This window comes from Akebia trifoliata, chromosome 4 (assembly GCF_017979445.1).
Source record: "Akebia trifoliata isolate Shusen 1 chromosome 4, ASM1797944v1, whole genome shotgun sequence".
Lineage (NCBI taxonomy): Eukaryota > Viridiplantae > Streptophyta > Magnoliopsida > Ranunculales > Lardizabalaceae > Akebia > Akebia trifoliata.
The window spans coordinates 6903027-6930655 of NC_141378.1; the positions used below are offsets into that span (position 1 = coordinate 6903027).

The window sequence follows — 27629 nt, forward strand, 5'->3', positions numbered from 1 at the left end:
GTTTTAAAACTCACATCTATTTTCAATACTTAAACATTTAAAAAAATAATAATAATAAATAAAAAAAATCAGCACTTTTATAATTTTAACGTGTTTGTTTGAGCAACTCCAACCCACGACACTATTTTTTGGCTCTATATCAGCATCTTCTCTGAATTTAGAGAAGATGCTCTCCTCCAAACCAAGTTGACCTCCAACCAATTCCCTCTCTAAATCAATATTCATCATCTACTTCACTGTTTATATAATTGTAAAATCAAATAAAAAACAATAGAGTTGCTATTGGCAACCCAGCTTTACTTGTTAAATCCTAATTAATTTTTTTATACTAATCATATAATTAAAAAATAAAACAAATAATAATAGAATTGCTATTTGCAGCCAAACTTTACTTGTTACACCCTATTTTAAATATAAAAAGTAAAAAAAAAAAAGTATTTATATAACTAATTTAAAATATTGAATGAAACTAACTACAAGTAAGCATGGGACAAAACTTATATTTAAAATAAATGATGAAAGTTAAGAATGACTATTATATAAAAAATGAGGATAAAATAAGGTAAGGTCTAACTTGGTACACTATTTGTAAATGATTTGTACCGCTGACAACTGAGAAAATCTTTTTTTTTGTGATTGATTGATCTTTGTAATAAAATATTTCAATGTGATTTTGCAAATGATTTATGGTATTTTTTTGTTCGTAAATTATTTCCTAAAATTTCTTAAGAATTTAAGTGATTCATGCAAATCTTTTGCAATTCAAATCATGATTTGCATTGTATAACAATCACCAGCAAAGTCGATTTCGAAATTGCATTTGCAGCATACAAAGGGGGGCCGAATAGTGAAATACAGGGGCAGTCAGAGATATTATAGTGAAATAGAGGGGCTGGTATACTTATGTTTTTCATAATTTTTGGATTCCAAAATTGCTGTTTTTCATGGTTTTTAGTTCAACTTGATCTATTTTTACTCCATGTTGGCAAGAGGCAACTGTTTTACTCTTTTTGATTCAGATTTAGAAATCAAAAAAGAAAATCTCGACATTTAGGGTTTCAGCTAAAGTCAACGTGAACGAAGCGTTTTCCACCAATCAAAGAGTCAAAATCGAACCAAGCTCGATTATTCTTTGAATCAGTAAGTAAAAATTTGATTTTGGAGGACAATTGTGGCAAAAAAATGTCGACAAATTGAGTTTTTTGGATACAAAAAACACTTGATTTGCGATCTACAATTAAAAACCTTTATTTTATTTTATTTTATTTCCTTTCCAAATTCTCAGGGAACCAATTGTTCGATTGATTTAACAATCGAACTATTGATTTTCAGAAAATTAATGACCTTGAAGTAAACCCGACTGAGAAGTTTGAATGGCTTAATAGGGTTCATGTTGCCAATCCCAAATAATTGAGATTTTAGGGATTTCAAACAACAACGTAGTAATAGTAGATTAGCCTCTATGTATCGTTTCAGGAAGCTATTGCGTCTTCCGTACAGTTGCAGGACAACTATAGAAGATGGCAGAAGAATCTTATTCTGAAGGGAATGCTTTTCATCTATTGAAGCAATTGGAGCTTATATTAGAAAATGATACTCTCATGTAAGTTCAATCTCTTTACGCACATTGTTTATGTTGTGGATTCCAAGTATATAGGCAAAGGTTGTTTAATTTTTAATTGTTTCCAAATTTTTTGTGTTGTGGGTTGTATGAGTTGTTGAATTTCAATTGCAGATTTTCAATTAAAATTAGAACTGAGGACGCATACACTTGAGTATTGGCATGGGTAGGATTTGTAAGCTTTGTGATAAGTTTTGGGATATCATGTAATCATGACATCATTAGAGACGAATACAAATGGGTCGCTGATATCTAGAGTCTTAATTTGCATTCATTCTCTCTTTCTCTCATGTGTATGTTAGATTTGAATTATGTTGATATATCGATTTCTGGATAAGGAGAATTTGGATGAGTATTATGAAAAAAAGTGAGGAGTCCCAAGAGAGTTATTGATGTTGTTAAGAACCTTTATGATGGAGCAGTAACTAATTTGAGGACAATTTAGAGAAGATGGTTTCCAGCTACAATGGTTTTGTGCCATGTGCCACCAAGTCGATATTTCTTTTAACTAATTATAAATGGATTGATTGCTCATAGTCTAGGAGAAGTCCCTTGGTGTAGTTTTTATTTTTATTTTTTATGACGGGTGCCTGGACCCGTAGGCCTGACTAGCAGAGGTGAGGCAACTGGTCTCTTAGAGCACCATATCTCACCCAAATCCCCCGGGTACATGCAATACCATACAAATCACACATATTAGGTAAGCCAGGATAAATCTCTATGGGTGGCCAATGAGGGGGCTTAAACTCAAGACTTCTCCCTTTTTTGGAGGGTGTCCCTGGTCACTACATCCCTTGGTATGGGTTATTTGCGAGTGATGTAGAGTTGGTTAATGAAATTAATGAGAGTGAATGCAAAACTAAAACTTTGGAGAGATACATCGAAACTAAGGGTTTTAAGTTAAATAGGACCAAAATGATGAATTGTGATTGGTGGGGAGTTGTTTATCCATAGACGAACAATTGATGCATTAGTTAATCTATGTCATCGACTATGATACTCAAATACGGCATGAATATGGTAATGATGCATATTCTTAAACCAAATATTAGTTGTTTGACACCGGTAGTATATGTATGTGACACTTATCATTAAGAATATGGGTATATCGATGACTTGGATATGCTTATGTTTCATTTAATACACAAGGTCATTTATTGTTTCTTCAATATTTATAGTGATAATAGATTAATCACGGCACTACTATATTTTTCTTCCTTAAAACCGGTTTCCTTGAGGTTCCGCCCTTCTGTAATTTTCATTTATATGTTGTTCACTGAATATCACCGATGAAGTTGGGTTATTTCTATGGGGGTGCTTAAGCCAGTAATGAATACATTAAGTATGATGCAAGACGATGAGGGAAGAAGATGAAATATGGGAGGCTAAGGAATATGGTTTGAGATTTTGGGTAAGGATTTGGGCTACAATAGGGTTACATCAAATGTTTAGGGTAAACCTCAAGGGTTTGGTTGTCAGGTTTAATTACAACATTTTGAAATTATGATTAGGATTTAGGTTTATATACGGTAAATGAAATTATTAAAGGTTTGTAGGTTAAGGATTAAGGGTTGTGAGAAAAGATTTTAAGAAGTCTAGACTCAAGAATTCAAGAATCAAGAAGTGTTTGGATGGGTTGATTTCTCATAATAAAAAATAAAAAAAAGAGTGAAAAAGATAGAGATAAAAAGAAGATTAAAGAGAAAAAGATGGTAGATTTACCTTGGAATCACCCCAAGGCATCGACCACATTGAATGCACCAGCATTCAAAACAAGAAAACAGAGACTTCTGTAAAAAAAATTCATTTCTCCCGTCAATAAACCCTAACACAATCTATAAATAAAGAAAATCTATAAGAATCCTACCAAAACTAAAATACCAAATAAAGAAACTAATAAAACTCTAATTTTCGTAATTAAATCTCTCCTAAATTTCCGATTCTTATAAACTTAAATAAAAAATATCCTAAAGTTACCATACTATCCCTAAGCATTATACTAAGATCATAGGCTAATAAAACATGAAAATAATCCCAAAAAACATCAAAATAAAGGCCCAAAACAGAAAATTAAAAAAACATAAAAAAAATCCACTCGTTAAGCTTTGATGCCCCCATTAAAGTATAGTATTTACATATAATCATGCATTTAGTCATGTTATTGCCTTGTTAGTGTATTCAAGTTTCCTGTTGTTTGCTCAACTCAGGCAAAAGAAGTTCGTGCATTTTGGGTGTATAAAGCTTGTTTCTGAAATGTAATATTCAAAATTTTCTTCTTTAACCTTCCTAATTATTTTATTTTTGGCTATTCCATCCAGCGATGAAGTAGGGTTTATTCACCCATCTCAGTTTGTGGCGCTAAATGAAGACAAGAGTGGTTCACTCCACCCATCTGTTAATATTGTACCACAATTGGTAGATGAGATCTTCTGCATGAATTTGTTGGATGTTAATGCTTTGCAAAATAACAGTACGATTTTTTGGAATAGGGATCATAAGTTAGCTATCTCTACCATGGCACTTTTTCCCCTATACAAAGCTGCTACACATGCTTTTATGACTGCACTCAAGGAATATAAGATGTTTATCAACTTACCAAAAAAGACAAATGGACTTTTGGATGAAACATCGTCAAATTCCTTTTCAGTTTCTGATGACTTTCTTGAAAGTGAAGTCATGAAGCATAGCAAGGCTCTTTTGTTGCTAAGCAGTGATTTTGGCAGTGCATGGAATTCCAGGTTTTTCCATGTCCCCTGCATTTGCCGCAATTGATTCTATTTCTTTGTTCAACATATTTTTGTACAATTTTTAATATCATTCGTTTAAAGATTGTTTGAATTAGGTAGTTTAGATGCTAGTTAGGTTGTGCTCTTCTCGTAAGGGCCACATTACTGTGTCTATCCCAGATATCCATGAAACTTTAGGTATGATTCGGGGATGCTCATTAATATTTAGTGATTGAGGCAGAACCAAGTAATTTTTTTGGTAAGCGTAGGACCAGGAAAACATATCATTTGTTTGAATAGTACACTTTATATGGCTTGGATCCATGTTTGACAGCCTCATTTGATATAATACCATATTGGTGCATGTTTTTTGTGTGTTAACACACCCAATATGCTCTTTGGACCTATTCCTGATCAATTTGGTCCTGTGAGTTTAAAGTAACCATACAAGGAATCAGGCTGTTTCACCTTATTGTAGATCTCACAAAGCTCAAACAGGACAATAAATTAATTGAAAAATAAGGGGCTTAACATAGTATAATGTGGAATTATTTGTAGATCAGTGAAAGCTTTGCCTTCAACAATATATTCCAGGCACAATTTAATATACACTAGAATATGAAGGTGCCAGCTTGTCAAGTTATTTAAAGTCTGGGTGTTGATACCACAACCAAAAACTTGTTGGAAAAGAGCATTCCTTCTTCTTTCTCATGAACCAAATGCAGCCTTACACATCAACATAGTTCCAGCCTTACTAAACAATTTTTATTTCCAGCATTGGGCATCATATATAATTATATTTTATCTGTGTTATGCAGGAAGCTTGTCATTTCAAACAAGAAAGATATCTCATTATTTATGGATGAACTCCTGCTATCCGCATTGATTCTTTCATATTCACCAAAAAGTGAACATGCTTGGAGCCATAGGTAATATGGTTTTCAAGAGAAAAGTACATATTTTATTTTTATCCGTAATATGTTGATGAATTTATATTTACTATCATTGGCATCACTAACAACCAAACCATATTGATTTCATTTGTATTTAAGATAGAATCCTGCCCTTCTTCTCAGTCCACTTCTTTTTATGGATATTTACTATAATGTATATTTTCCAATTCTTTTTTAATTTTTTAAGAGATTACTTCCATTTATTTTATTAAGTTTCTTTCGTGTGTGGTTTTTTAGTTCTTTGTAGGACCTTTTTAAAATATTTTATTTCTTCCATGGGTATGAATTCTAGTGTTGAAACATGTTTTTTACCCAAATATTAGTTACTGGCAGGCGTTGGGTGATCAAGACGATTACTGGAAAATATCCAAATGTGCAAGAGATAATAGAAAGAGAATCTGAGCTAGTGGAGAAAATGGCCGAGGTTTATTTCCAGTTTAGGATTTCGATACCACTAAATACTGAAGGTTTATTGACTCTTCATTTAATAGCATGTCATGTTACCTGGATAGCTTTCAGCTTTTCAATTTTTCTTCACTGCTGGTACCTAGTTCTTCTTTGTCCTGGAACTGACACTAACCCATTTGCTCAACTGGTTTCAACCTCACTTTGATACAGGTTGTTTCTCTAGTTTCACGTCAAAATTGGGGTTTCAGAATGATATAGATTGTGGACACTTTTAGGATTCTTTCCATGCTGGGCATTTATTGATGATTGTTTCCATGTCAGATGCATATTAGCACATATTGTGATATGTAATGAAGTCTTGCCTTTATTTTAAATATTTTCTCTTAAAAAATTGACATGATTGGTGTGTTCCACACCCAAATGCTAATTTGTTTAGTTTTGATCACAACTATAGTTGTTTGGCATTTATCGACACACGTTTCCATGTTGCTACATATTAGTACATTTTGCAACATGCAATGGAGTTTTGCTCTTTATTTTAAATAAGATGATTTGTAATAGATGCAAACTAAAAATTGTAGAACTCATTGAGGAACGTTTCCTTGAGAACCAATAATATCTTTTTTATGATATTTCTTCTTTGATCAAAATATTTCCACAATTATTTTTCTTCATTTTCAAGCTTACCCAAACATGCACTGAAATTGAAGTTAATAACCTTGGTCCTAATGGGGAACCTGCTTGGGTCGCAAAAGCACTAATAACTGACTCGGGGGAGAATTTCTTTAGTGTTTTTTTGTCTGTTTGTGTAGTGATTTTCTTTTCAGTTGGATATTTAATTTAATCAAAATGATGGAAACATGTAAGCATTCTAGTAAACATAATGGCCATTCTAAGATATGAAAGAAAGATCAAGAGCCTCCAATACCAATGATAGTGCAATGTAAGGAATTTATTCTATATATTGTTCTGTAGAAGAGTTATTGAATTGTATAGTATCATTGAATGCTTCAGATTTTAAAGTGTCCAAACCAGGTTGTAATTGAACTAATAAATTATTGACTTTTTTTGTGTCTTTGATAAGTAGCCCCCCTACAGTTTTTCACTGGCCACAGATAATTATGATAATTTTGAATGTATGATGACTAGGAAAAAAGGAATGGAAACTCCTTTACTAATTACATTCCTTTCTGTCTCTTTCTTTTCAGAAATCAAAAATGAACTACCGTGGATGGAATCATCGTTGTTGGCTCATCACCTACATGACAAGAGGACAGGTTAGACTATGAGAATAGCAAAAGTATATCTTTGGGCTACTGTTCAACTAAAATGTGAGACATACAAGGGAGCATCGATATTTGTAACAATATATTAATATGGTTGTAACATAAGTTAACAATCTACATAGAAATGCATATTTCCTTCAGTTGTTGAACAATTTTGTGGCTCTCTTTTTCTTTATCTCCTTCAATTCCATCAGTTCTCTTTGGTCCTGATGGACTAATCTTGGAAAATATTATAAATGTTTCTTACGCTGTGCATTAAATAGATCCAGTGCATGTCTTCAGGTACTAAATGAGTTGAACAAATCAAGAAGATGGGCTGAGTTGCATGTTGCAGATAACTGTTGCTTCCACTATCGTCGAGTGAGTTTCCCTTTTTTATTATTTTTAACTTAATAATGACAACTTATTGTCCATCATCACATTTTGATTACCTTACCCTTTTATAACACCCTACGCTAACTTGCATGCCTATAAAAAAATTGAATTATTATCTAAGCTTTGTTAGAATATGTTCGAGTTTTGACAAGGAAAACCTGCCACACCCTGATACATGTACCTTCCCTGCAATGACATAGACTGTGAAGTTGTTTAATGTGGGTGTTCCCTCCCTCAAAATAAAACGAGATATTTTGAAGACTTACTGTTTTCATTGCTATTGACTGCAGAGACTAATGCTTAGGATGCTAGAGTACAACTGCTCAAAACCAGGTCCAAGAGTGTGGCCAGATTACAAACCTGATGTCTATCATATGTGGAAGGTATGTTTTGTTGCCTGATGTATCATGTATGTGAGATTATTTCCTGTTATATTCTTTTCCTGCACTTAAAACATCGCTGGATTTAGTTGCATCTGTTGTATATATTTGCTCGAATCAACACTTTGATAGTGTTCAACTTCCAAGTTTGTTGCTCTTGGTTACTATGCTGAAGAATTTGGTTCCCAAGTTTGCACCCCAAAAATGTCCTCAGTATCTGTTCTGTGTTGTTGAAGACTTGATGTGCTTTTAATTTATCTTTCTTCGTTGGCTCCATTCTATTGAGATTTGGGGTGTCTTAGAATAAGCCAAAAAAAAAAAAAAAGGTTACTTCAAATAAATAAAATGATTATATCTTCAAATTGCATGTGGTATCATATTTGTATCCCATTTTCTGGATTTAAGGAAACAAAGAACAATATGCCCCTGCCCTAGACCAGTGTTCATACCCATATTCCTGTATGTTAAAGAGAGGGAAAGTAGAAGAAAGTTTGATTATTTCTTATTTTTATAATTACTTGTTTTGTGCTTTTTGTGGCAGGAGGAGCTTGACTGGAATGAAACCTTGATAAAGCGTTATATTGGACGAGAGGTAAAATATTTGTGATCATCAATTCATTCTCTATTTGAATCTCTAACACTAGGTTTATAAGAGCTCTTAAAACCCCCATCAGGTTTTAGCAAAAATTTCAAACTACATATCTCGGTATCAGCTTATATGGTAAAATACTCATTATTTCAATCTATATGGCAACCGTAGATCTTATTATGCCTTGGGGTTTATCCTTGTCAGGCTCTATGGGTTCATCGTCGGTTCCTCTCTCAATGTTGGATAAAGCATTTTGCCACTCATATTCAAGGTTCTGGAGATCATTCTCCCGTCGACGATGACATGGGTATGTTCATGGACAATGAGTTGCAACTGCTCCACTACTGCTTGACTAATGCAGATGACGACTTTGAGGATGGTCAAGCACAAGCTGTACTTGCTGCTTCATACATTGTGTGGGTGTCAAAGATACATCAGCAAATTTCTGGGTTTCAAGGGATCGAGCTTCACAAGAGACTAAGGGAATTAGGAGACCTCAAAACATTACTGAACAAGTTATGCCCAGAAAAAACTCTTCTTTGGGAAGGTTTAATGGGTGAAGTGGTGCAAACTTAACTACCATTCCTTACATCAAAAATTTGGGGGGGGGGGTTGAACTAATCCTGAAAAATTAGTGATAATGTGATCTTGAAAAAATTATGTACAACGTACATTTATCTGTGTAGTCGCGTTGTGATAGTTATATTAATGTGATTGCTACTGGAATGGTGAAATTATAGTTCAAACATTAAAAGAAAAAGGACCTCTGTATCCTCAAACAACAATTGATGCTCTCCATCGATCAAGGGTGAGTATGTCGGAGATATGGTCCTCAAGTATTTGACAAAACAAAGGGACCGTGAGATGTACTAATCACAATGTACTAATCACAATCCAACCAGCGCAAGCTGTAGTCTGGGTAAATCTACTACTATTTGGTATGAAGCTTCTATGTTTCTGATGGCACATGTATGAATGCAAGTTATGTTAAGGATTCCTCACAGTGTTCTTGAGCATAATTCAAGTGACAGGGGAACTCAAGGGGTGCCACATGACACATATCGAGCACTGGACGAGAAAAATATCATTCCATTTTTTTTCTTTTTTAAGAAAATAATTAAACCAATTAGATGCAAATAGAAAATCTTTGGCTTGCACTTACTCTCTATTTGAACTTTCCAGTTAAGGTGAGGGAAGGGGGCTTCTCATGAATCTAATGTTTAATGATCTAACTGCATGATAAACTACCATTAATAATCGTCACAAAAGATCAATCCATCATGATATTATTGTATAAAAAACTACCATCTAAAGTTATGACTTATTAAGTCATATTTTTCATATTTGAAACAATTTTTGTTTAATTCGGAAGTGATACAAGTGTTGTTTAAGTTGTCAAATTGTGGTAACACTTAAAAGAATGGTTTGTCAACATTATGTGACACCTCAGTCAACATATATAATTGACATTTTAGAGATCAATCAACAATATGTGATAGCTTTATCAACATATGTAACACCTTTGAAATTTTAAAAACTTCAATGACTATTTGCTAAATTTTTCAACAGTCATCCAACAGGATTTTACATAATATCTTTTCTTGTACAACTGGTGAAGTGGACCTAAGAGCAACTCCAACTCCTGTCTCTAAATTTTCCTTCAAATTGACATCTTCTCTAAATTTAGAGAAGATGCAGCCTCCCACAAATTTGAACTCCAACCAGGCCCTTCCCTAAAATACTAATCATTCTTTAAAGCACTACTCATTCTCTTGAAAAAAATTAAAAAGTAAAAGAACAAAAATAATATTTAAAATATATTCCATAAAAAGAGAAGGTCAAAAATGACATTTATGAAAAATAAGAGAGAGAATAAAATAAGTATTGAAAAAAGGGAATAATGATTTAGAGATGTGAATGGTGATCTCTATATTTAGAGAGATGAACAGTGTTTCATAGGGATTTTCTTTAATTTAGAGATCAATTGGAGTTAGGTTCGGATGTCTCTATCTCTAAATTTATAGACTAATTGAAGTTGCTCTAAAGGGGTGGATTTGGCTGTACATTTAACTAAATAATAATTTAAGGTAAGAGATTGTTAGTTGTTCCATTTCTGGCATGTGTGTCTATATATCTTGAGATAGTTTGAGCATATGAAAGCTAGGGCATAAAATGGGTCAGATTATATTTAAAATTAGAGTGACTTGAAATCCTAATTTGGCAGGTTTTGGATCCTTAGAGTATATCCTAATAAAAAAATGGGTCGAATATGGTTTGATGTCCCTTAATCTGAGTCAAATCTGATTCCATCACTATGTCTGCTTAGATTCGAATGATATAATGCTTTGAAAATTATATTTTCAAGTTTTTCAAAATATCATTTTTCTACTAGTTTAATATAATATTAACAAAGAAGTATAGCAGAACTATGTGAAATTATCCGACCCAACCTGATCCAAATCAAGCAATTCGGTCAGGTCAGATCCGGCCCGGCTCTCCATTTTAAAAGCATTTGCTTCGCTTTACAACTTACAAAGAGTCTTTGGGGTTAGGGTTACAGGAAGGTTATTGGCGGACAAGAATTCTGGCCTCGCTTGCTTCTTCTCTGATTTCGTTTGAAAAACCCTAAATCTTCTGGTTTTTGCTGCAATGTACCTTCAGTTCTACATTAACGAAAATGGCGATAAAGTCTACACCACTAAGGTGGTTCTAATTCAGTGCCCATGTTCATTATAAATTATATTTTCTCAAAGTAACTCTCTAGTCTCTATTGGTCTTGATTTTTTTTCTTTGTTCACAGAAAGAATCACCACTTGGGCTGGCAACGCAATCTGCTCATCCAGGTAATATTTTTATTTTTTTAATCCTTTAAATGGAGGATCTTAATTAGCTTTTTTATTTGGTGATTTTCCTTTATAGTTAATCCAGATTAGCACATTTGTGTATTAATTTATTCTTGTAGAGGTTTAGTTAATCAAAATATTTATATTGATTTAGTTGGTTTCTCAAGTTAATTTGAGTTGATAACAGTTGGTTGGTTGGGGGCTTAGAAAGCGTTCTCACTTAAAGATGATTGAGGTTATATGTTCTATTTGGTTCGGGTGTAGCATAGAGAGAGAGAGAGAGACTTTGAAGAAGTTTTCTTTGAGGATTTTGTGTTTTAAGTGGGATTCTTTGTGCAATTTGTAACGGGTTTGGGCATTAGTGGTTAACCTAATGTTTAGATTGCTCAGTTCTATACTTTCTATGAGATTGCTGAAGCCTCTCTGGTATCTGTTACCTCGCTTTCTGGGATATGTGACGTTGACATATTCATTCCCATATATTAGCAGTCACTTTGTAAGTCTCTGCAAGGATTTATGGGTCTTCTTTTTTATCCAGTTTCTTTTCCTGGTAGTTCTATTTGATGATGCAAAAATAGGAGAAAAATGATTATTATTAAGCTCTGGTAGGTATGTATGGAATGGAAGAGTGTTAGCCAGGGGAAACTATTCAAAATTTTCCTTTGTAAAATATGATCTACTACAATTACTATTGGTATCAAAATCGCCCAAGTAGATATTATTATAGATCATGATTCCAATTTGCCTATATTGTGTGTTTGATTGCCGAGAAAATATTCTTTGAAGAAAAAAGTGATTCTAGAGAAAATCAATCCCCCTTGACGGGAAAATTAACTTGTATGGGAAGGAAAATCAATTTTTTTTTCCGGTATCACACAAGCAAAAGTGCTGTATCAGTGATTTCTATGGAATAGATTATTTTTCAGTATGTTTCTAAGTGATATCTTCTGTCAAAATCACCTCAAGTGAATATTGAACCTTTTATCAAAGAAAATGTAGCAGTCAGTTTTGTGGACTGATTGGTTTCTTAGACATTGTCCTTAAATAATATGTATAAATTGTCAAATCATTTTGAAAAATCTTTGTTTTAACGGACATGGCATGTTTTGTGGGTGCAGCTCGCTTCTCCCCTGATGACAAGTACTCAAGGCAAAGAGTTCTTCTGAAGAAACGGTTCGGACTTCTGCCGACCCAAAAGCCACCACCAAAGTACTGATTTCTTCAATCTTGTTATCCTCCTCAGTATGTATGGGGGTAGCTTGAAATTTTTCATTCCGTAAGGTTGGAGTTGTTTGCTCTTTCTATGTCTAGGCAACTTTATAGGTATCTGCCATCAAGTATGTAATATGAAATCTTTTCTCTGCCAGTTGGTTATTGAAATTGAAACTCTATAATTATCAGAGTTGTAATCTTTGAAGGTGAAGAAAGTTGAAAGATAACTTCCAATGGCTATGTATTAGCAACTGTAAGAGAGGATGGTAATGTTTTTACATTGACACTGTTACACTCTGTGTTTGGGAAACATCAAAATTTCCTAACCTACTCCAGTAGAGTTCTGTGTTAGTTCTTCACTAACCCACCCTGATTTTTATTTTTATTTTTTATTCTTATCCTGCTCAAACGGGACCTATTCTAACATGTTTCAGAAAAGCAAGACTTTAACCAATTTTAGACAAAAATTTGGGGTTTAACATATTCGGACTCGAACCAATTCTAGGGCAAAAAATCAAGGAAAGACTTAGCATACTCTTTTAGGGGGGAACTGGTTGCCTAAGGATGGTGGGCACAGCCATGGGCATGTGTGTTTTTGAGAAATTTAATGTGTAGTATTCCTTCATGTATACTTTGTAAAAAAAAATGGGGTTGGAGCCGGCTAGTTCTAGAATGGGACTGACCTGTATTGTTTGCACTCTACTTAAAAACCCCTCTTGCACTTCACTGGTACTATTGCACTCCAAAAAATAAAGTCACTTGTTTTTTCTCATCTTGAAATTCAGATAGGAATCACAACACTAAAGCTTCTTGAAATTCTAGATGCAGTGCTCAAGGCTTCATGATCTGCAAGTAGGGTAAAAGCTGCAAGAGTCCTTGCTAATGATGGGGGTTTAGTTTAAAATTCAGAGTAGATCATGTTTATTGTGCAAATTTTTTATCCTTTTCCTTTAACCTTAAAATTCCATCACCTTAAACCTTCAAATCTCAAACAAGAGAGCTAACATTAATTCATTTACATTGGTTGGCTTTTGGTTTTTGAATCGAGTTTTTGAATCAAAGATAGAATTACCTGGTGCGTGTGATATGTGGGCGTTGCACATATGCTGTTGGACAAGACCATGATCTGTGGATTGGTAGGCAAAGTTCAGATACGGGCTTGGTCCCCTGTCTACAGAGATATCCCTGGTTATAAAAAAAATAAAGAATAAATAAGATGGAAATTTAAAGGGACAAACAAAAAACAAAAAAGAAGTTTTTATTACCATTTGTGTGCAATCGGTATCATGTGATCTACAATTAATCGAACCCATTTATGATTTAGAATTTTGGATCATTATATATGTACTTTTTTATTATTATTTAACTCTTACAATTTTATAACATTATAACCCCTAGAAAATAAGATGTATGTGATATGTGATACATTATAACATTATGTCAGGGTATCTCATCACAAATGGATGGCTGTGTTTGAGGATCTTCTATAATATTTATAATATATCAATTAAGATATTCTAGAATATTATATTAAATTAATTTCCATATATCTTGGTTGGTGTTATCTCTATAAATATCCTTTAGGCTTTATGTAAAAATCATTCAAGAATTCTCAATAAATTTAATTTTTGATAACAAATAACTTCTTTGAGTTGTATAATTGCACATGAATTGAGCTTTTAAATCTAAGGGAACCCAGATATGAATAATTTACCCCTACAAAACAGGTTCATTTTAGAAGGGTGAATCACATATTCGAATTCAAACTCAAAGAGGGTATTTAGCTCATCTTTTATTAATCTTTGAAAAGACGGGTCAAGGGGGGCATCTCATCTATTTGAGAACAAAGGGTTAAAATCGTGGAGGATATATCTTAATCATTCAAAAAATAATAGGCTATTATTAAAATTTATTAACCCCTTTATCAAAACTTAAAGAAAAAATTACTTAATAGATCTTGTAGGAGGTGCATCTTTCTAGGCGATATCTTTACTGCCTAGTTAGTAAAATCTTTCTATTTTAATTTTCCCTCCCTCTAATGGTTTTAATTCTCATCGGAGTATGAGACTTGTTCGATTCATCTCGGTATCGTCTACCGACAAGATAGATTGACAAGTCATCTCAAAGTTGATGTGTTTCTCAAAACTCGGCCCATTGTGTCATTGTTGAACGAGACAACTTGAATAAATCAGATGACTCGATCTTGTTCATGGACGAGATGAAACGTCAAAACTAATTTTAAAACCATGCTCACCCTATAAATCATTTATTTCGATGATTCCTGTTAAAACATTGAAATTGATGATTGTAACAAGTTTGATCTCCATGATTCATGTTCAAATATTGAGATAAATAATTTACGATCTTTTTGGTAAAGATCGATCTCTTTGGAATAAAAGTCGATCTCAATGATTTGAATTCGATCTCACCCCAATTGAAAGAGGGTCTGGGGCAGTAAGAAATAAGAAGTTTACTAATAAATGGGCCAGCAAGTTAACAAAAAATAGGGGAAATTGAAAAAGAAATTTCTCCCACATGGTGGATTAAGTAATTTTCTCAAATGTAAAACCTTTGATGGTTAAGATCATCTAATCAGACTGACCTGATTTCTTCCTCATCATGACGAAGGTCATGGATGGGTTCCAAATTGGTATGGTTGAAAAAAAGTGAGGACCAAATATTTTGTGGGCCATAATATTCAGCCACGTGGCCTTTGAGGGGGAGGATTTTATCTCCTTATCTCTAACTTTTTTTTAAATAAAATAAAATATTAGGAGAATATTTGTATTTCAAACGGCCAAAATCAGCGCACCTCATAGTTTCATGCATAGTTCAGGTACTTCTCCCTCTTTCTTTGATGATTTTTATCCAAAATTAATGAATTAAAATCACAGAAAAGCAAAATACAAGTAACCAATGGCCATATTTTCTTCTGAGTTCTTCCCTAAATGCATCCCCTTCAGTACCCACAAGAAACCCTCTTCACCTTCCCCCCAAAACTGCATCATTAGCTGTAGAAACCCTAATCCTTGTGACCCCCCCAACTCCAGAACCCAACCAATGCTTAGGTTTTCTGCTCAAACAAAATCAACCCATTTGCAATCACTCAATTTCAAAGATACCCATCTCATGAAACTCCTGAATAGATCCTGTAAAGCAGGCAATTACAGTGAATCTCTCTATTTTCTTGAGTGTATGGTGAATAAGGGTTACAAACCAGATGTAATTCTCTGTACAAAACTCGTAAAGGGTTTCTTCAACTCGAGAAATGTTGAAAAAGCACTTAGGGTCATGGAAATTTTGGAGTCTCATGGGGAACCTGATGTGTTCTCTTATAATGCGGTGATTAGTGGGTTTTGCAAGTTGAATCAGATCGATTCTGCGAATAAGGTGGTGAATCGAATGCGGGCCCAAGGCTGTTCGCCCGATGTAGTTACATATAATATATTGATCGGTAGTCTTTGTAGTAGGGGGAGGCTAGGGTTAGCTATGAAGATGTTGGATCAATTATTGGAAGATAATTGTCACCCAACCGTAATTACCTACACGATTTTGATAGAGGCAACGATTACCGAAGGTGGGATTAATGAAGCAATGAAGCTTCTTGATGAGATGTTGTCGAAAGGACTTCGTCCTGATATGTATACTTACAATGCAATCACTAGAGGAATGTGTAAAGAGGGGACAGTGGATCGAGCGTTTGAGTTCGTTAAGAATTTGCCATCAATGGGTTGTGAACCTGATGTGATCTCATACAATGTCTTGTTAAGAGCATTGTTGAATCAAGGGAGATGGAATGATGGAGAGAGACTAGTAACTGAGATGATTTCTAGGGGTTGTGAGCCGAATGTGGTTACTTATAGTATCTTGATAAGCTCGCTCTGTCATGATGGAAAGGTTGAGGATGCCGTCGATGTCTTGAAGGTTATGATAGAAAGAGGATTGACTCCCGACACTTATAGTTACGACCCGTTGATCTCCACATTTTGCAAAGAGGGGAGATTGGATTTGGCTATTTGGTTCTTGGATTATATGAGTGCAAATGGGTGTGCCCCTGATATTATCAACTACAACACGATCTTGGCGGCCCTTTGTAAGAGGGGAAATACCAATCAAGCTATGGAGATGTTCAAGAAGATTGGTCGGACAAATTGTCCTCCGAATGTCAGTTCGTATAACACTATGATTAGTGGGCTTTGGAATAGTGGGGACAGAACAAAGGCCTTGGAAATGGTCTCGGATATGTTAAATAAAGGGATTGACCCTGATGAGATAACTTACAACTCTTTGATATCATGCTTGTGTAGAGATGGGATGGTTGACGAGGCGATCGGGTTGTTGGGAGACATGGAGGGTAATGGGTTCAAGCCAACGGTTATTAGTTACAATATTGTGATCCTTGGGTTGTGCAAGGCACATAGGATTGATATGGGCATTGATCTACTTGCAGAAATGGTTGAGAAGGGCTGTCAGCCAAACGAAACAAGTTACATTCTTTTGATTGATGGTATGGCCTACGCTGGATGGAGAGCTGAGGCTTTGGAAATGGCCAAATCGCTTGTTGCAAGGGATGTCATCTCCAAGGATTCCCTCAAACGGTTCAACAGGATCTTTCCTGTAATACCCAATTTGTACAAGGATCTTAGTCTTTCAGAAAGCAAGAAATAGTGTGTCAAGTGTGCGACCCACATTGAACGTGGTTATGTTTGAGAATGTCGTCACCCAAATTTTCATGAATTCTTAGTCCTCTCCGTGCAAAGAAGATGGCTTTGGTTGTTAGGGAGATTTTGTTCGGCTTTGACGTGGATGAAAAGATCCTACATTCAGGGAGGATACATGTTTAACAGGAAGGGTATATTAAAGAATATCAATTGAAATCGAACTAAAACTGTTTTCAGCTATAACTCACACCTATTGCATTGGCGACAAGCAAGACGTGGAAAGGCCTGTGAAATGGTCCATGAAGCGAGTCCCTTGTCTCACTGTAAGAAAATGAAGTTAAATTTGCTTAAGCAGTCGCAATGGTGAGTGGGAGAAGAAAAGATAATCCACGGGTCAGATTTGTGGTGAATATCTATTTGTCTGTAATATCGATATAACTTGAAGGTTATGTAAGAAGGTGTTGTTTGATTAAGGTATGGGCTCAACCCAATTCATGAATTATTATTGTGTATGAAATTCAATATGTCAAAAGATATTTCAGCTTAATCTTCTTATGGGACCCAAAATTTTTTTTTGGGTTATTATACCATGAGACCCATCAGATTTGTTCTCTTTCATGTGTTATAATGCTCAAAATAAATTTTCTTAGTGAAGTAAAAGAAGTGAAACTCTGTTACTACTTGAAAAAAAGAACTATAATTGTTATATTCACTTATAACCGTTGGACAAAATCAACTATACCATAATCAATATCTGATTCTGATTTGGATCCTTAAATCTAAAATCTCCAAGTTCCTAAATATGAAGAGTAATTGTTTCATAAATGAAATTTGAAAAATACCTTTATAAATAATAATAAAAATATTTGAAAATGGGTTTTCTATTTTCCCTTAGAATTGGAGAGCAGGATTTTATTTTTCTATAAATTATTATTATTTTCTTGTTCAGCTGTTGATAGTACTGATCTTTAGTTGTAATGGAAGAATCTCTATTTCTTTTCCATGAATTATCTTACCTGAAAAGCTTGGAATTTTATATATATAGAAGATAGACCATGTTTCTTTCAAAGCCAAAAAATTGTTGACATAACTTTTAAAATATCAGTTCTATAATTTTAAAAACATCAAAGGGGGTATAAAGAGTAATTTCACTACAAAGTTTTTTAAAATTTCTCCTTAACATTGATGGTAAAATTTTTCAGAGTAAATATTTCAAAATTATATCTGGTTAAGTAATTTGGCCAAAACTTCGTTCTTACGTCTAACTGCATAAAACACCCTAAATAAAATCCAAACAAAGTTTGGTTCATTAAAGAATAAAATTGTACCCCCTAATCTAATAAATAGAAAACCCAATTTCAATTAGGAAACAATTAGGATTATTTTTCTTCAAATTTAGAAATTTATGGATTTACCATAAAATATACAAATTAGAGTTTGATATTGAATTTTTTTTTAATTATATAAAATAGTTTGTCTAACAGTAATGACAAAAGTTAACGCTTTTTGTTCTTTTTTTCTTCGATCGATCATTTAGTTTCACTTCTTCTACGTTTACACTCTCTTTGGATAGAGAGAAATGGAGAAAAGAGAAGAGAAGAGAAAGTAATCATTTTCTCTTGTTTGGAAAGTTAAGTAGGAGAGAGGAGAAAGTAGGAGAGAAAATTACTCAATTTTGTCTCCCCCAAAATTGAAGAGATTTGAAAAGAAAGTAAGAAAATAGAATAAATTACTTCCTATTCTATTATTTTTTCTTCTTTTCTCTCGTATCTATCCAAATTCCGAAAAAGGTGGAGAGAAAGTTGTTTTCTCTTCTCTCCGTTTCTCTCAATCCAAACAGACTGTTAGGAATTTTATTTTAAACTTTAGTATGTGTGAGGTAGAACGAATTTCACGGTATAATAACCAGTTTTTTAGGAATTTCCTACACCATCTACCAAAGAAGCTGAAATATCTTGACATAACATAAGGAAATTGTGTATGTATGGAACATTGTAAACTGATTATCAGTTTACAATATCCAGTAAAATTGATATTAAAATCCTTACCTTTTGTAATTAAAAGAAAAAAAATACAAAACCAAAATATGATTACTTTCTAATGATTTTTTTTTTTTTTTTGGAGGTTACTAGCATCCATTGTGTGAATTTGCTACTGATTCTCCCATATAAATACTTGTCGTTACTCCCATTTGTGGGACAGACAAGAACATCTTGTTTGATGATCCAACCACAAAATGGGCAGTCCTTACTAAGATTATCATCATTGCCGAAATATCCACCGCTTCCAACATTGCTAATCACAGTGCTGCCTGCCTCCTAAAAGTTGGTAGTCCTCTTGGTGAATTTTTACAAGAAGACAAGACATGGTTCATTAAATGTCATTTGCACGTGAATCCCCATCACCTTGTTCAAAAGCAAACTAATGTCATCTCCCCTTCTATTGTCCAAAAACAACTAATCTACTTCACAAAACCTATTCCCTTGTTGCAAATAAGAATTGAAGCAGAAAATTCAAGTTGGGTCTTTGAGTTTGTCAACCATTCGGCTGTGCATGTTTTGGGTTTGATAACACAAACCTTATATTAACAAAAAGTAAACAAGTACAGTTACAACAGGATCCATTTTTTATATAAAGGCAACATCAACATTTCTGGGAACAAAGAACTATCTTAGAAATGTTGAACTTGATGAAGAATGTCAACTATTACAGTAGCAAAAGTCATGGGTTACATAAATAGAAAAACAGTCGAGAAAATTCAAGGTTACAAAAAAGGCTAAAGAGATTACCACCAATACCATTTGGGCTATGCTTCTTGGGTGTAGCCCTGCAAAAGTGAGGTTATAAAGTAAAAGAACGAGGAGAACTCAGAGGCTATCAAAAGAAAACGACATGTGAGGCCTTATTCAGAATCTCTGAGGCTCTCCTTTGTCAGCCAAATCTTCTTTCGGATTACAAACACAACGTCGTCATTGGACTTGCTATCAGTTGTTGCAACAGCCGCCCAGTGTAATGCTGTTAAATATTTCTTTATGAACTCCACCACTGGACGCTTGTCACGAACAATAATGAAGCCAGAAGGCCTTAGTATGCGGTCCATCTCAAGCAAAAGATCCTCGATGCTACATCCTTTCTTCTCAATGTCAGAGAAGACAGTCCAAGCATGAAGGAGATCGTAAGTCCGAGGGTAAGTCGAGAAGGCTTCACACCTGTCAACAAGAATAAAATCCAGCATTTAGTAATTTCCGCATTTCAAATTTTAGAAAATGCTATTGGCACCCCCACTTTTACTTATTACACCCCAATTAAAAAAGGTACATAGTTGAGAATAAGTAAAAGCGTGGGTGCCAATAGAAGCTCTCTCGGTTTTTTGCTAGATTTCTATTTTTTTGGGTTTATGATTTTCTATGAGCCTACTCATAATTGTAACAACTGAAATTGTCTGAACGAGTGTCATAATGTTTTGTAATGTTGAGAGAATAATTTGAGTAAAACCCTTGTAATGTTAGAATGGTTGTTTTAATCTTTAATTAGGGTGTGATACGTAAAAGTTGGGGTGCCAATAGCAGTTCTCCAAATTTATTATTTACTTGTAATTTTTTTTCCTGTTCAGCATTTTCAAGGTAAGGGAGCTGAAAAGGCCGCAATAATAAATCCCACTGATCAAGCAAGAACTCATGATCATCAAAAGCTACTTGATCCCACTGATCAAGCAAGATTCGGTGATCATGATATTTGACTAAAATTGCCATGCATACCAGTTATGTACAGTTCCTATCAAGCCTCTGTCGTATATTAGCTTGAGAGTATTTGGTCCATCTTCTGGCACAACGTTCATCACCCAAACATCTTTGCCCTTCAGAGCAGCCGCAAATGATCCCAAGTTTGCCTTCATGTCCATTAAGTTCCTCAGTGTGTTTGGTTTAATCTTCAGACTCAAAAGATTCCAATAATTCTCGACCCTTCGTTGCCAAACTTCCTGCACCAAATGAATAATATGATACACAAAAGTCATGCACATACACATGTAAATGAAAGTGTTGCTTTAGATTACCGTGTCCTTCTCGAAAATTTCATTGGAATAGCCAAAATCAGCGAGACGCGGAGGAGAAGCAGTTAATCGAGCTGGCCAAGGAACTAATCCACTCCCCTTGGCTTTCTGGTTCTCTGATTAAATCCATAACATATCCATTTAGTACAAATTTCAAACGAACCTCTAAATGCAGGCACAGAAAGTTAAAATGTAAATAGAGCAAAAAAGGTCAAATGTCCATCTTAAAAGATGAGGCTCCTTAGCAGTTATTCCAAAAATAAATCAAGTAATCTACTAAGATTCTCACTGAAGACTACTGTCTAACACACTGCTGTAGAGGATTCGAAAGCCGTGTCTATTATATTTAAAAAGTATCTAGTACAAAGATCATGTACTCAAATTTTTATCGCCAACCTTTCAAGGTCACAATGATATTGCCCCCCATTCTCTAGCCCAAAATATTACATGTAAAAGCAGCACAGCAACCTAAACAAAATGCACAAATAAACTCTTCCGGAAAAAGAAAACGCCCTCATAAAAGATCTGCAAATTGTGGTGCAATTAAGCAGATAACAGATAATGATTCTCGATTACTTCAACAACAGGTTACACTTGTGTGAAACTCTGGAAAGGCCACTTCATAAAATTTGGAACTAACGGGAAAATGTATATGTCATCAAAAGAGAAAAAAAGGAATTGAAAACCTTTCATTTTGAAGGGGGGTTTTTTTTTTTCCTTTAATTTTTTACATAGGGGTGTTAGTAACTGAGGAGAGACCCTAGGACCTAGAACCGCCCGTTAGGGGTGCTGTTACCACTTTGAAATCTCAATTCAGCAATTTTGGATCTGATCCTCCTTGAAACCTCACCGTACCAACCTTATTGAACATGCAATCTTTTGTTTGACAGTTGACAAGAGAAAAATGACCTTGTTTTTATGTTTACCTACTTTTTATGGGATTTTGTGGTGGGGAATAAGGATAGTTGTAAAGGAATATTGGTGTGTAGTGAAACCAAGTAAGTAAATTTCAGTCTTGATGCCAATTCAAACCAGCTTGGAAATGGAAATATTTTGATCAGTGTAAAATTAATACAATTGTCAGGAAAATGATGGAAATGTAGTAAAAATAATGAAAAAAATTGCATTAAAACTATATGAGATGATAAAATAAAAAAAAATTGAAAACACACTCATAAGTCATCAAACTACAATAAAACAATGGTATGGAACATGGAAATGAAGATTAATAGTGTTTTGCAACATACTAGCGTCTGGCAAAGGTATTTGAGAGCTTGACAGCCAAAAACAATAGCATTACACATGAAATAAGAATAATAATGTCACACTAACTCATAGACATTAGCATGTAAAATATTAGGATAAATTACCCATATCTGATTAATTGAAATATGAATGATTGTATGCATCTGATTTGTTAACAATACATCAAAATAAGATGATATATAAACATTTAAACAATAATAATTCATTCCAACAAATAAATGAATATTTTACACGTAACTTACCAAATACATTCTACAGGAAATTTTTAAATAAAAAAAATTGTTTTTGTTTTTATAAATATTAAAAATATTTTTAGAATATATTTTTCAAAAAAGAATCTTCCAGTTCAATTTTACTGTCTATCGAAATAAACCCATCTGTATCTTACATTTTTGCAACGCGTAACCATTAGGAAATGACCTAGAGCAAGAACTAAATGAACGATCAATATTCATGGTCGAAGGTGGCAAAGTTTTTATACTGACTACCAAATTGACATAACCTTCCTTTATCCGACCATTTGGAACAGACAATGTAGTGTAAAGGAACCCACAACACACACACAAATATAAGAGGAGAGTCAACAAATCGTGGGGTGCACCATATTTGGCTGTACCCTTTTAAGAAATAGTTGTATGTGCACCATTTTTACATGCCTTACATCAATTGTTCTCTAAGAGCAATGAATGTTTGTTGCCAAAAAATGACACATCATTGTTTGCATGAGACAGTGAGGATTGCTCACTTGGCAACTTGAGCTTGAATTCTACTAGTCTCTTCATGAATGTTGTTTGTACGGATTAGAATCACCAAGCCTTTTCATTTGCTTCCCGAAAATTTATACTAGTGAGCCTAAAATTCTTCATTCATGATTTCCTGAAAGTTTAGACTCGTGAGTTTGGAGTTCTTTTCTCCTTAAAAAGGAAGGAGCACTTGTAGGCAACGTGATGATGAGGAACTCAGCCTCGAGTGTGGTTTGCATGTAAAGGTAGTGAAGAAGCATATTGACCACTTGCTTATAAATTGTAAGCTCACCACATCCACTTGGAAAGCCTTCTTTCAGCTATTAAGAAATAAATTATAAATTCCCCTAACTTTGAACTAGCTTATTACGTTGAGGAGAGGCACAATTTTTAAGCCGCTTTTTATGGAGAGCTCTTCCTTTAGACATTAGTGTATTTGGAAGGACAAGATCAGTTGGCTATTTGATCTGTCACATAGTTGGAACCTAAAAGTAGATGAATCTTTTGGATTGTTAAGGAGAGTTTCGTACAGCGTATTCCATCAAATCAGTACGAATCTTTCTGAGTAGTGCTCTATATAGTTTTTTTTTCAAATCTCCCTCCAATAAAGTTACAGTTAACCCCAAAAAATTGACATTTAATTCAAAGAAATATCGACTAGATAAGAAAATCACAGAGATAGAAACGAGAATAAAACACAAGATCAGGTTACTCACGGTCATGGTAAGGTGTGATGCAAGCTTCCATCGGCACGTCCCACACTGTATCCGGATCATCATCAGACCTACAAAGAGGAGGTAGAGTACCGGACTCTCTTTCCATGTAACAGTCATTTGTCAAAGGTTTGACCCAAATGACAGTTTGGTTTCTTTTGGCAGCAATTTTCCAACACATACGTTCTACAAGGGCACTCATTTCTTTCCATATTCTGAGATCTTCTTCATCCTGCGCATATGCTTCAGGAGAAGAGTAGGCAAAATAGCCTCCTGGCCTGAGCAACCTATCTAACTCAAGAAGAAGGATTCCATTCCTCTGAAGCCAATCAATCCTACAACGAGAACAGTGAGCAAATTCAAAAGATCTACTGGGATAAGGGAGCCTCTTTGTTCCCAACACACCAAGATATGCGGGAATGCCTCTCTCAAGGGCAAATTGGATCTGGTTTTGATGCACATCATTGGGAGCTAACGACATTGTTATGATATCAGATGAAAGAAGATATGCTCCAAAACTTGCCACTCCACAACCCACATCAAGAACTGTCCGGATCCTTCCCTCATTGTTCAAATTATTGTTTGAAAAGTTGAGCATCTGCCAATCAAAATGAACAAGATTATTTATTCACTTGAGCAGTTCAAGACAAGTTTTCAGAATAAATAAATTTACAGCTGATCAAGGGTCCCAAAAAGCTAAAAATCAAGTAAACATGTTGATTTGTGATTCCAGAAATAATTTATAACCCATAAAACTTATAAAAAAAATTAGGGGTATTTTCTTTGGAATCAGGATCACATACGGTATCCTGTTTCTATAGAATAGGAATGGTGTCTATGTAGCATGTGTTTGGTTGGAGTTTAAAACACATCAGGCTCCTAACCAAGCCGTTTTTCTAGTCACGAGCACCCCAATGTGTTTAATCTCCAATAAAAATGTGCCATGTAGACACCGTAGGTTGCTATACGAACAGGACACTTTTCTTTGAAGATTTTTTTGTGAGATGGGAGAGGTGATGCAATCTTGATGTAGGATAGATCTTTGTTTTGACTTTGTTTTCTTGCTTGTATTTCCCAGGTTGGTCACCTCGATCTCCTTTTTAATAAAATTGATGTCTATCTATAATTTAAAAAAACTCATAAAATTACATATTGTCAAGTGCAACCATACAACTGAACTAGGGAAAGGTAGTGATTTCTTTTCTTTTCCATACTGTGAAAGGAGCAACAATCTTACATTTGCAAGTGAGGCAATATATTTATCAGCTCCATAATGAAAATGAGTGCCTCCCCCCGGAAATACAATCTTTTCACCTTTGACAACCATCCAGTTCTGGTCAGATTTCTCTTGTGCCAGATGAGTATGAGGTATGTTTGCCTTCCATACTTCATCTCTGCTTCTTGGCCACTTGATTGGGACCTGTAATATTCAAGCACAACAGAACACGTTACCAAAAATCAGAAATTGAGGAGACAACCAAAACAAAAGAAATTTCCTCAGCTTCATTTATCTAACCTTGTAGCCTGTAGGTGGAGGGATCAAGCAATTGTAACGCCTTTCAGGCAGAGGGCAGTGTCTCTCGTAGTGCTCCATCAAAGACAAATCCAACTTCAACCTCATCTGGTATATAAGGTGCCTATCTAAGCAGGGAATTAGCTCTGAATGTCGATCATCACAAACCTTCAAAGGCAGAAATAGAAACACAGAATAATGTAACTAATATAACTTGAACAGAAAAGAGAAGCTAAAAAAGGTCAATAAATTTGCTAAATTATAATAACTCACAGGAAAGCTCTTTGGCACAATAACATCTTCTCCATATTCTTGTCCAAACCTGGTGGAAGATTCATCTTGCTTGCTACCAATATCAGTATCTTCATCGCCACCCAGATAAGATGACCCAAGTCTTCTTAAGGTTGATGTACGATGGTGCACTCGAGAGCCGAAAGATCCGTGATATACAAACAGAAAACCAAGAAAGATCCCCACAACACACAGTGCGGTAACTAACCGCTTCTTTTGAACTCCATCGATTCTTCCCCTAGTCATTGTTGGTGTTGAATTATTCTAGAAGGTATTTTATTCTAGTTCTACCTTGGCATTCAAAACATCACAAAGGAGACATCATGTGTTGCACTGAGTTTATGGAAAAAACCCACCACACAACTACAAAATCCTTGCCCCCTAAAACCCAAAATTCTACGATCTTGTCCCCGTTGAACCAAACTTCTGAACAAATCTAATGGAATTCCCTCAAGATCTGTGTAAACATGCAGTTTGACACACAACCCTGTAAAATCCAACCCAAAAACTATCAACAAAATCAACAAAGCCAGCAAGAATCAAACATGTTATTGTCACCAAAAACAGTTAAGCCAAAGATTCCCAAAGAATAAAATTCACAGACCAAAACTTTACAAACAACCCTTTGAATCTTTCTAATCATACTAGTTTATCAAAACAATTGAAGATGGAAACTTATAAGTATGGTAAAATCACCAGTTTTTAACTCCAGAGCATCTTCACTCACTAACCACTAACCCGCTTACCTAACCAAAGATGACACTGAAATCCAAAATCTAGATAAAGAACACTTATACTGGTCAGACAAACAAAGATTAAGTACTATATATATAAGCTACCCATTAGAAAACTCAATCAACCCAAACTAAATCAGACCAGTTCAGAAAGGAAAAAAAAAAAAAAAAACAAGGTATGAAGCAAACCCATGTAGATTCATCTAAAAACTTAACATAATCAATCAAAACCATGGTTTCAAAACTGTCCCGAGACGTATAGCCCAAGACATCTTGGTATCACCCAGCAACAAGATGGACAGACAAGTCAATGTATCAGACGAGATTTAAAACCGACGTTCATTTTTCTCATTGTTGAGCATCGGAAAACTCGTCTGAGACAACTCAGTCTCATTCACGGACGAGACCTCAGAACGAGTTTTAAAACCATGATCAAAACAGCATAAATTTAGCAGTTGTGAAGGAACCCAATGAACTACAGTTGTTTTTTTTGTTTTTTTTTTTCAAATCAACAATCACTAACAGCATCACTGATACTGCAGTGATACAAAGGAGCATTTCTTCCGTCAGATGTTCCCCAAGTGCATGTTAACAAAAACAAAGCAGTGAAAGAGATGGATAATCCATTATACAGGAGCTTTAGAAATCCATGCAAGAAAAAAATCTGAATAAAATCAACAACAAAAAAATTGCTCTTCTTTTGAATAAATTTGACCCTTTTAAAGGGTTAGAATTAAAAAAATAAAACAAAACTCTTAGTTTCCTGAATCACCTAATGAGCCAGAACTCTCAGATCTAGAACATTAATTTCAGCAATTCTCCAAAGCAAAACCGAACTCTTACACAATTTATCAAACCTAAAACAAGCTACCAAATCCACACAAGCACATAAAAACACTAAATCGATCAGTAGGGCTAGAAATCGAACCAGATCTAACAAAAAAACACAGAGGACTCCACCAAATCCACGACAAGACAAGTCCCCATCAAAAACCAACAACTCGACTACAGAGATCGTTCGATTGTTCTTTGCAAGCAAGCATTGAAGATGAGACCTAATGAAGCTGAACTAAAGTTACTGGTGTTCGAGATGTGGTTTAGAGAATCTGAATCGAATTTCAACCTTCGAAAACGATCGTTCAAGAAGAAGATAAAATAAATAAATAAATAAATAAAAATAATCGCCACTCGCCACTTGCCACTTGCCATTGAAAGTTTGAGACTGTTGAGACTTAAGAGAGAGAACGAGAGCAATTTTCGGATG

At 34.6% G+C, this 27629-nt stretch overlaps 4 protein-coding genes across 8 annotated transcripts; 3 read left to right on the forward strand and 1 right to left on the reverse strand.

Annotated features, from left to right (window-relative positions):
* The first annotated feature begins 625 nt into the window (after positions 1-625).
* On the forward strand, positions 626-9123 carry LOC147403383 (Protein prenylyltransferase superfamily protein). Of its 3 annotated transcripts, XM_086438952.1 has the most exons (11): positions 626-895; positions 1020-1140; positions 1477-1603; positions 3940-4359; positions 5166-5276; positions 5634-5724; positions 6917-6985; positions 7277-7354; positions 7660-7752; positions 8291-8341; positions 8543-9123. In XM_086438952.1, exons 3-11 carry the CDS (start codon positions 1521-1523, stop codon positions 8912-8914), a joined length of 1368 nt encoding a protein of 455 aa, XP_086295078.1. In that variant the 5' UTR covers positions 626-895; positions 1020-1140; positions 1477-1520; the 3' UTR covers positions 8915-9123. The 3 variants fall into 3 exon arrangements, with proteins under 3 accessions (XP_086295078.1, XP_086295076.1, XP_086295079.1); XM_086438950.1 differs by having other exon boundaries at positions 626-1140; XM_086438953.1 differs by lacking the exon at positions 3940-4359 and having other exon boundaries at positions 648-1140.
* Positions 9124-10861: 1738 nt separating this feature from the next.
* On the forward strand, positions 10862-12633 carry NOP10 (nucleolar RNA-binding Nop10p family protein). The gene is made up of 3 exons (XM_086438954.1): positions 10862-11041; positions 11139-11181; positions 12300-12633. Exons 1-3 carry the CDS (start codon positions 10988-10990, stop codon positions 12395-12397), a joined length of 195 nt encoding a protein of 64 aa, XP_086295080.1. The 5' UTR covers positions 10862-10987; the 3' UTR covers positions 12398-12633.
* Positions 12634-15159: 2526 nt separating this feature from the next.
* Positions 15160-17621, forward strand: LOC147403385 (Pentatricopeptide repeat (PPR-like) superfamily protein). The gene has a single exon (XM_086438955.1). The coding sequence runs from the start codon at positions 15310-15312 to the stop codon at positions 17059-17061; it is 1752 nt and encodes a 583-aa protein (XP_086295081.1). The 5' UTR covers positions 15160-15309; the 3' UTR covers positions 17062-17621.
* Positions 17622-19703: 2082 nt separating this feature from the next.
* Positions 19704-27600, reverse strand: LOC147403386 (putative methyltransferase PMT8). 3 transcript variants are annotated; one of them, XM_086438957.1, is made up of 8 exons: positions 27445-27600; positions 25614-26118; positions 25344-25508; positions 25065-25247; positions 23831-24425; positions 21109-21221; positions 20813-21033; positions 19704-20263 (listed from the first exon to the last, which is right to left on the reverse strand). In XM_086438957.1, exons 2-8 carry the CDS (start codon positions 25875-25877, stop codon positions 19957-19959), a joined length of 1848 nt encoding a protein of 615 aa, XP_086295083.1. In that variant the 5' UTR covers positions 25878-26118; positions 27445-27600; the 3' UTR covers positions 19704-19956. The 3 variants fall into 3 exon arrangements, with proteins under 3 accessions (XP_086295083.1, XP_086295082.1, XP_086295084.1); XM_086438956.1 differs by having other exon boundaries at positions 27294-27539; XM_086438958.1 differs by lacking the exon at positions 27445-27600 and adding an exon at positions 26328-26456.
* Positions 27601-27629: the final 29 nt, after the last annotated feature.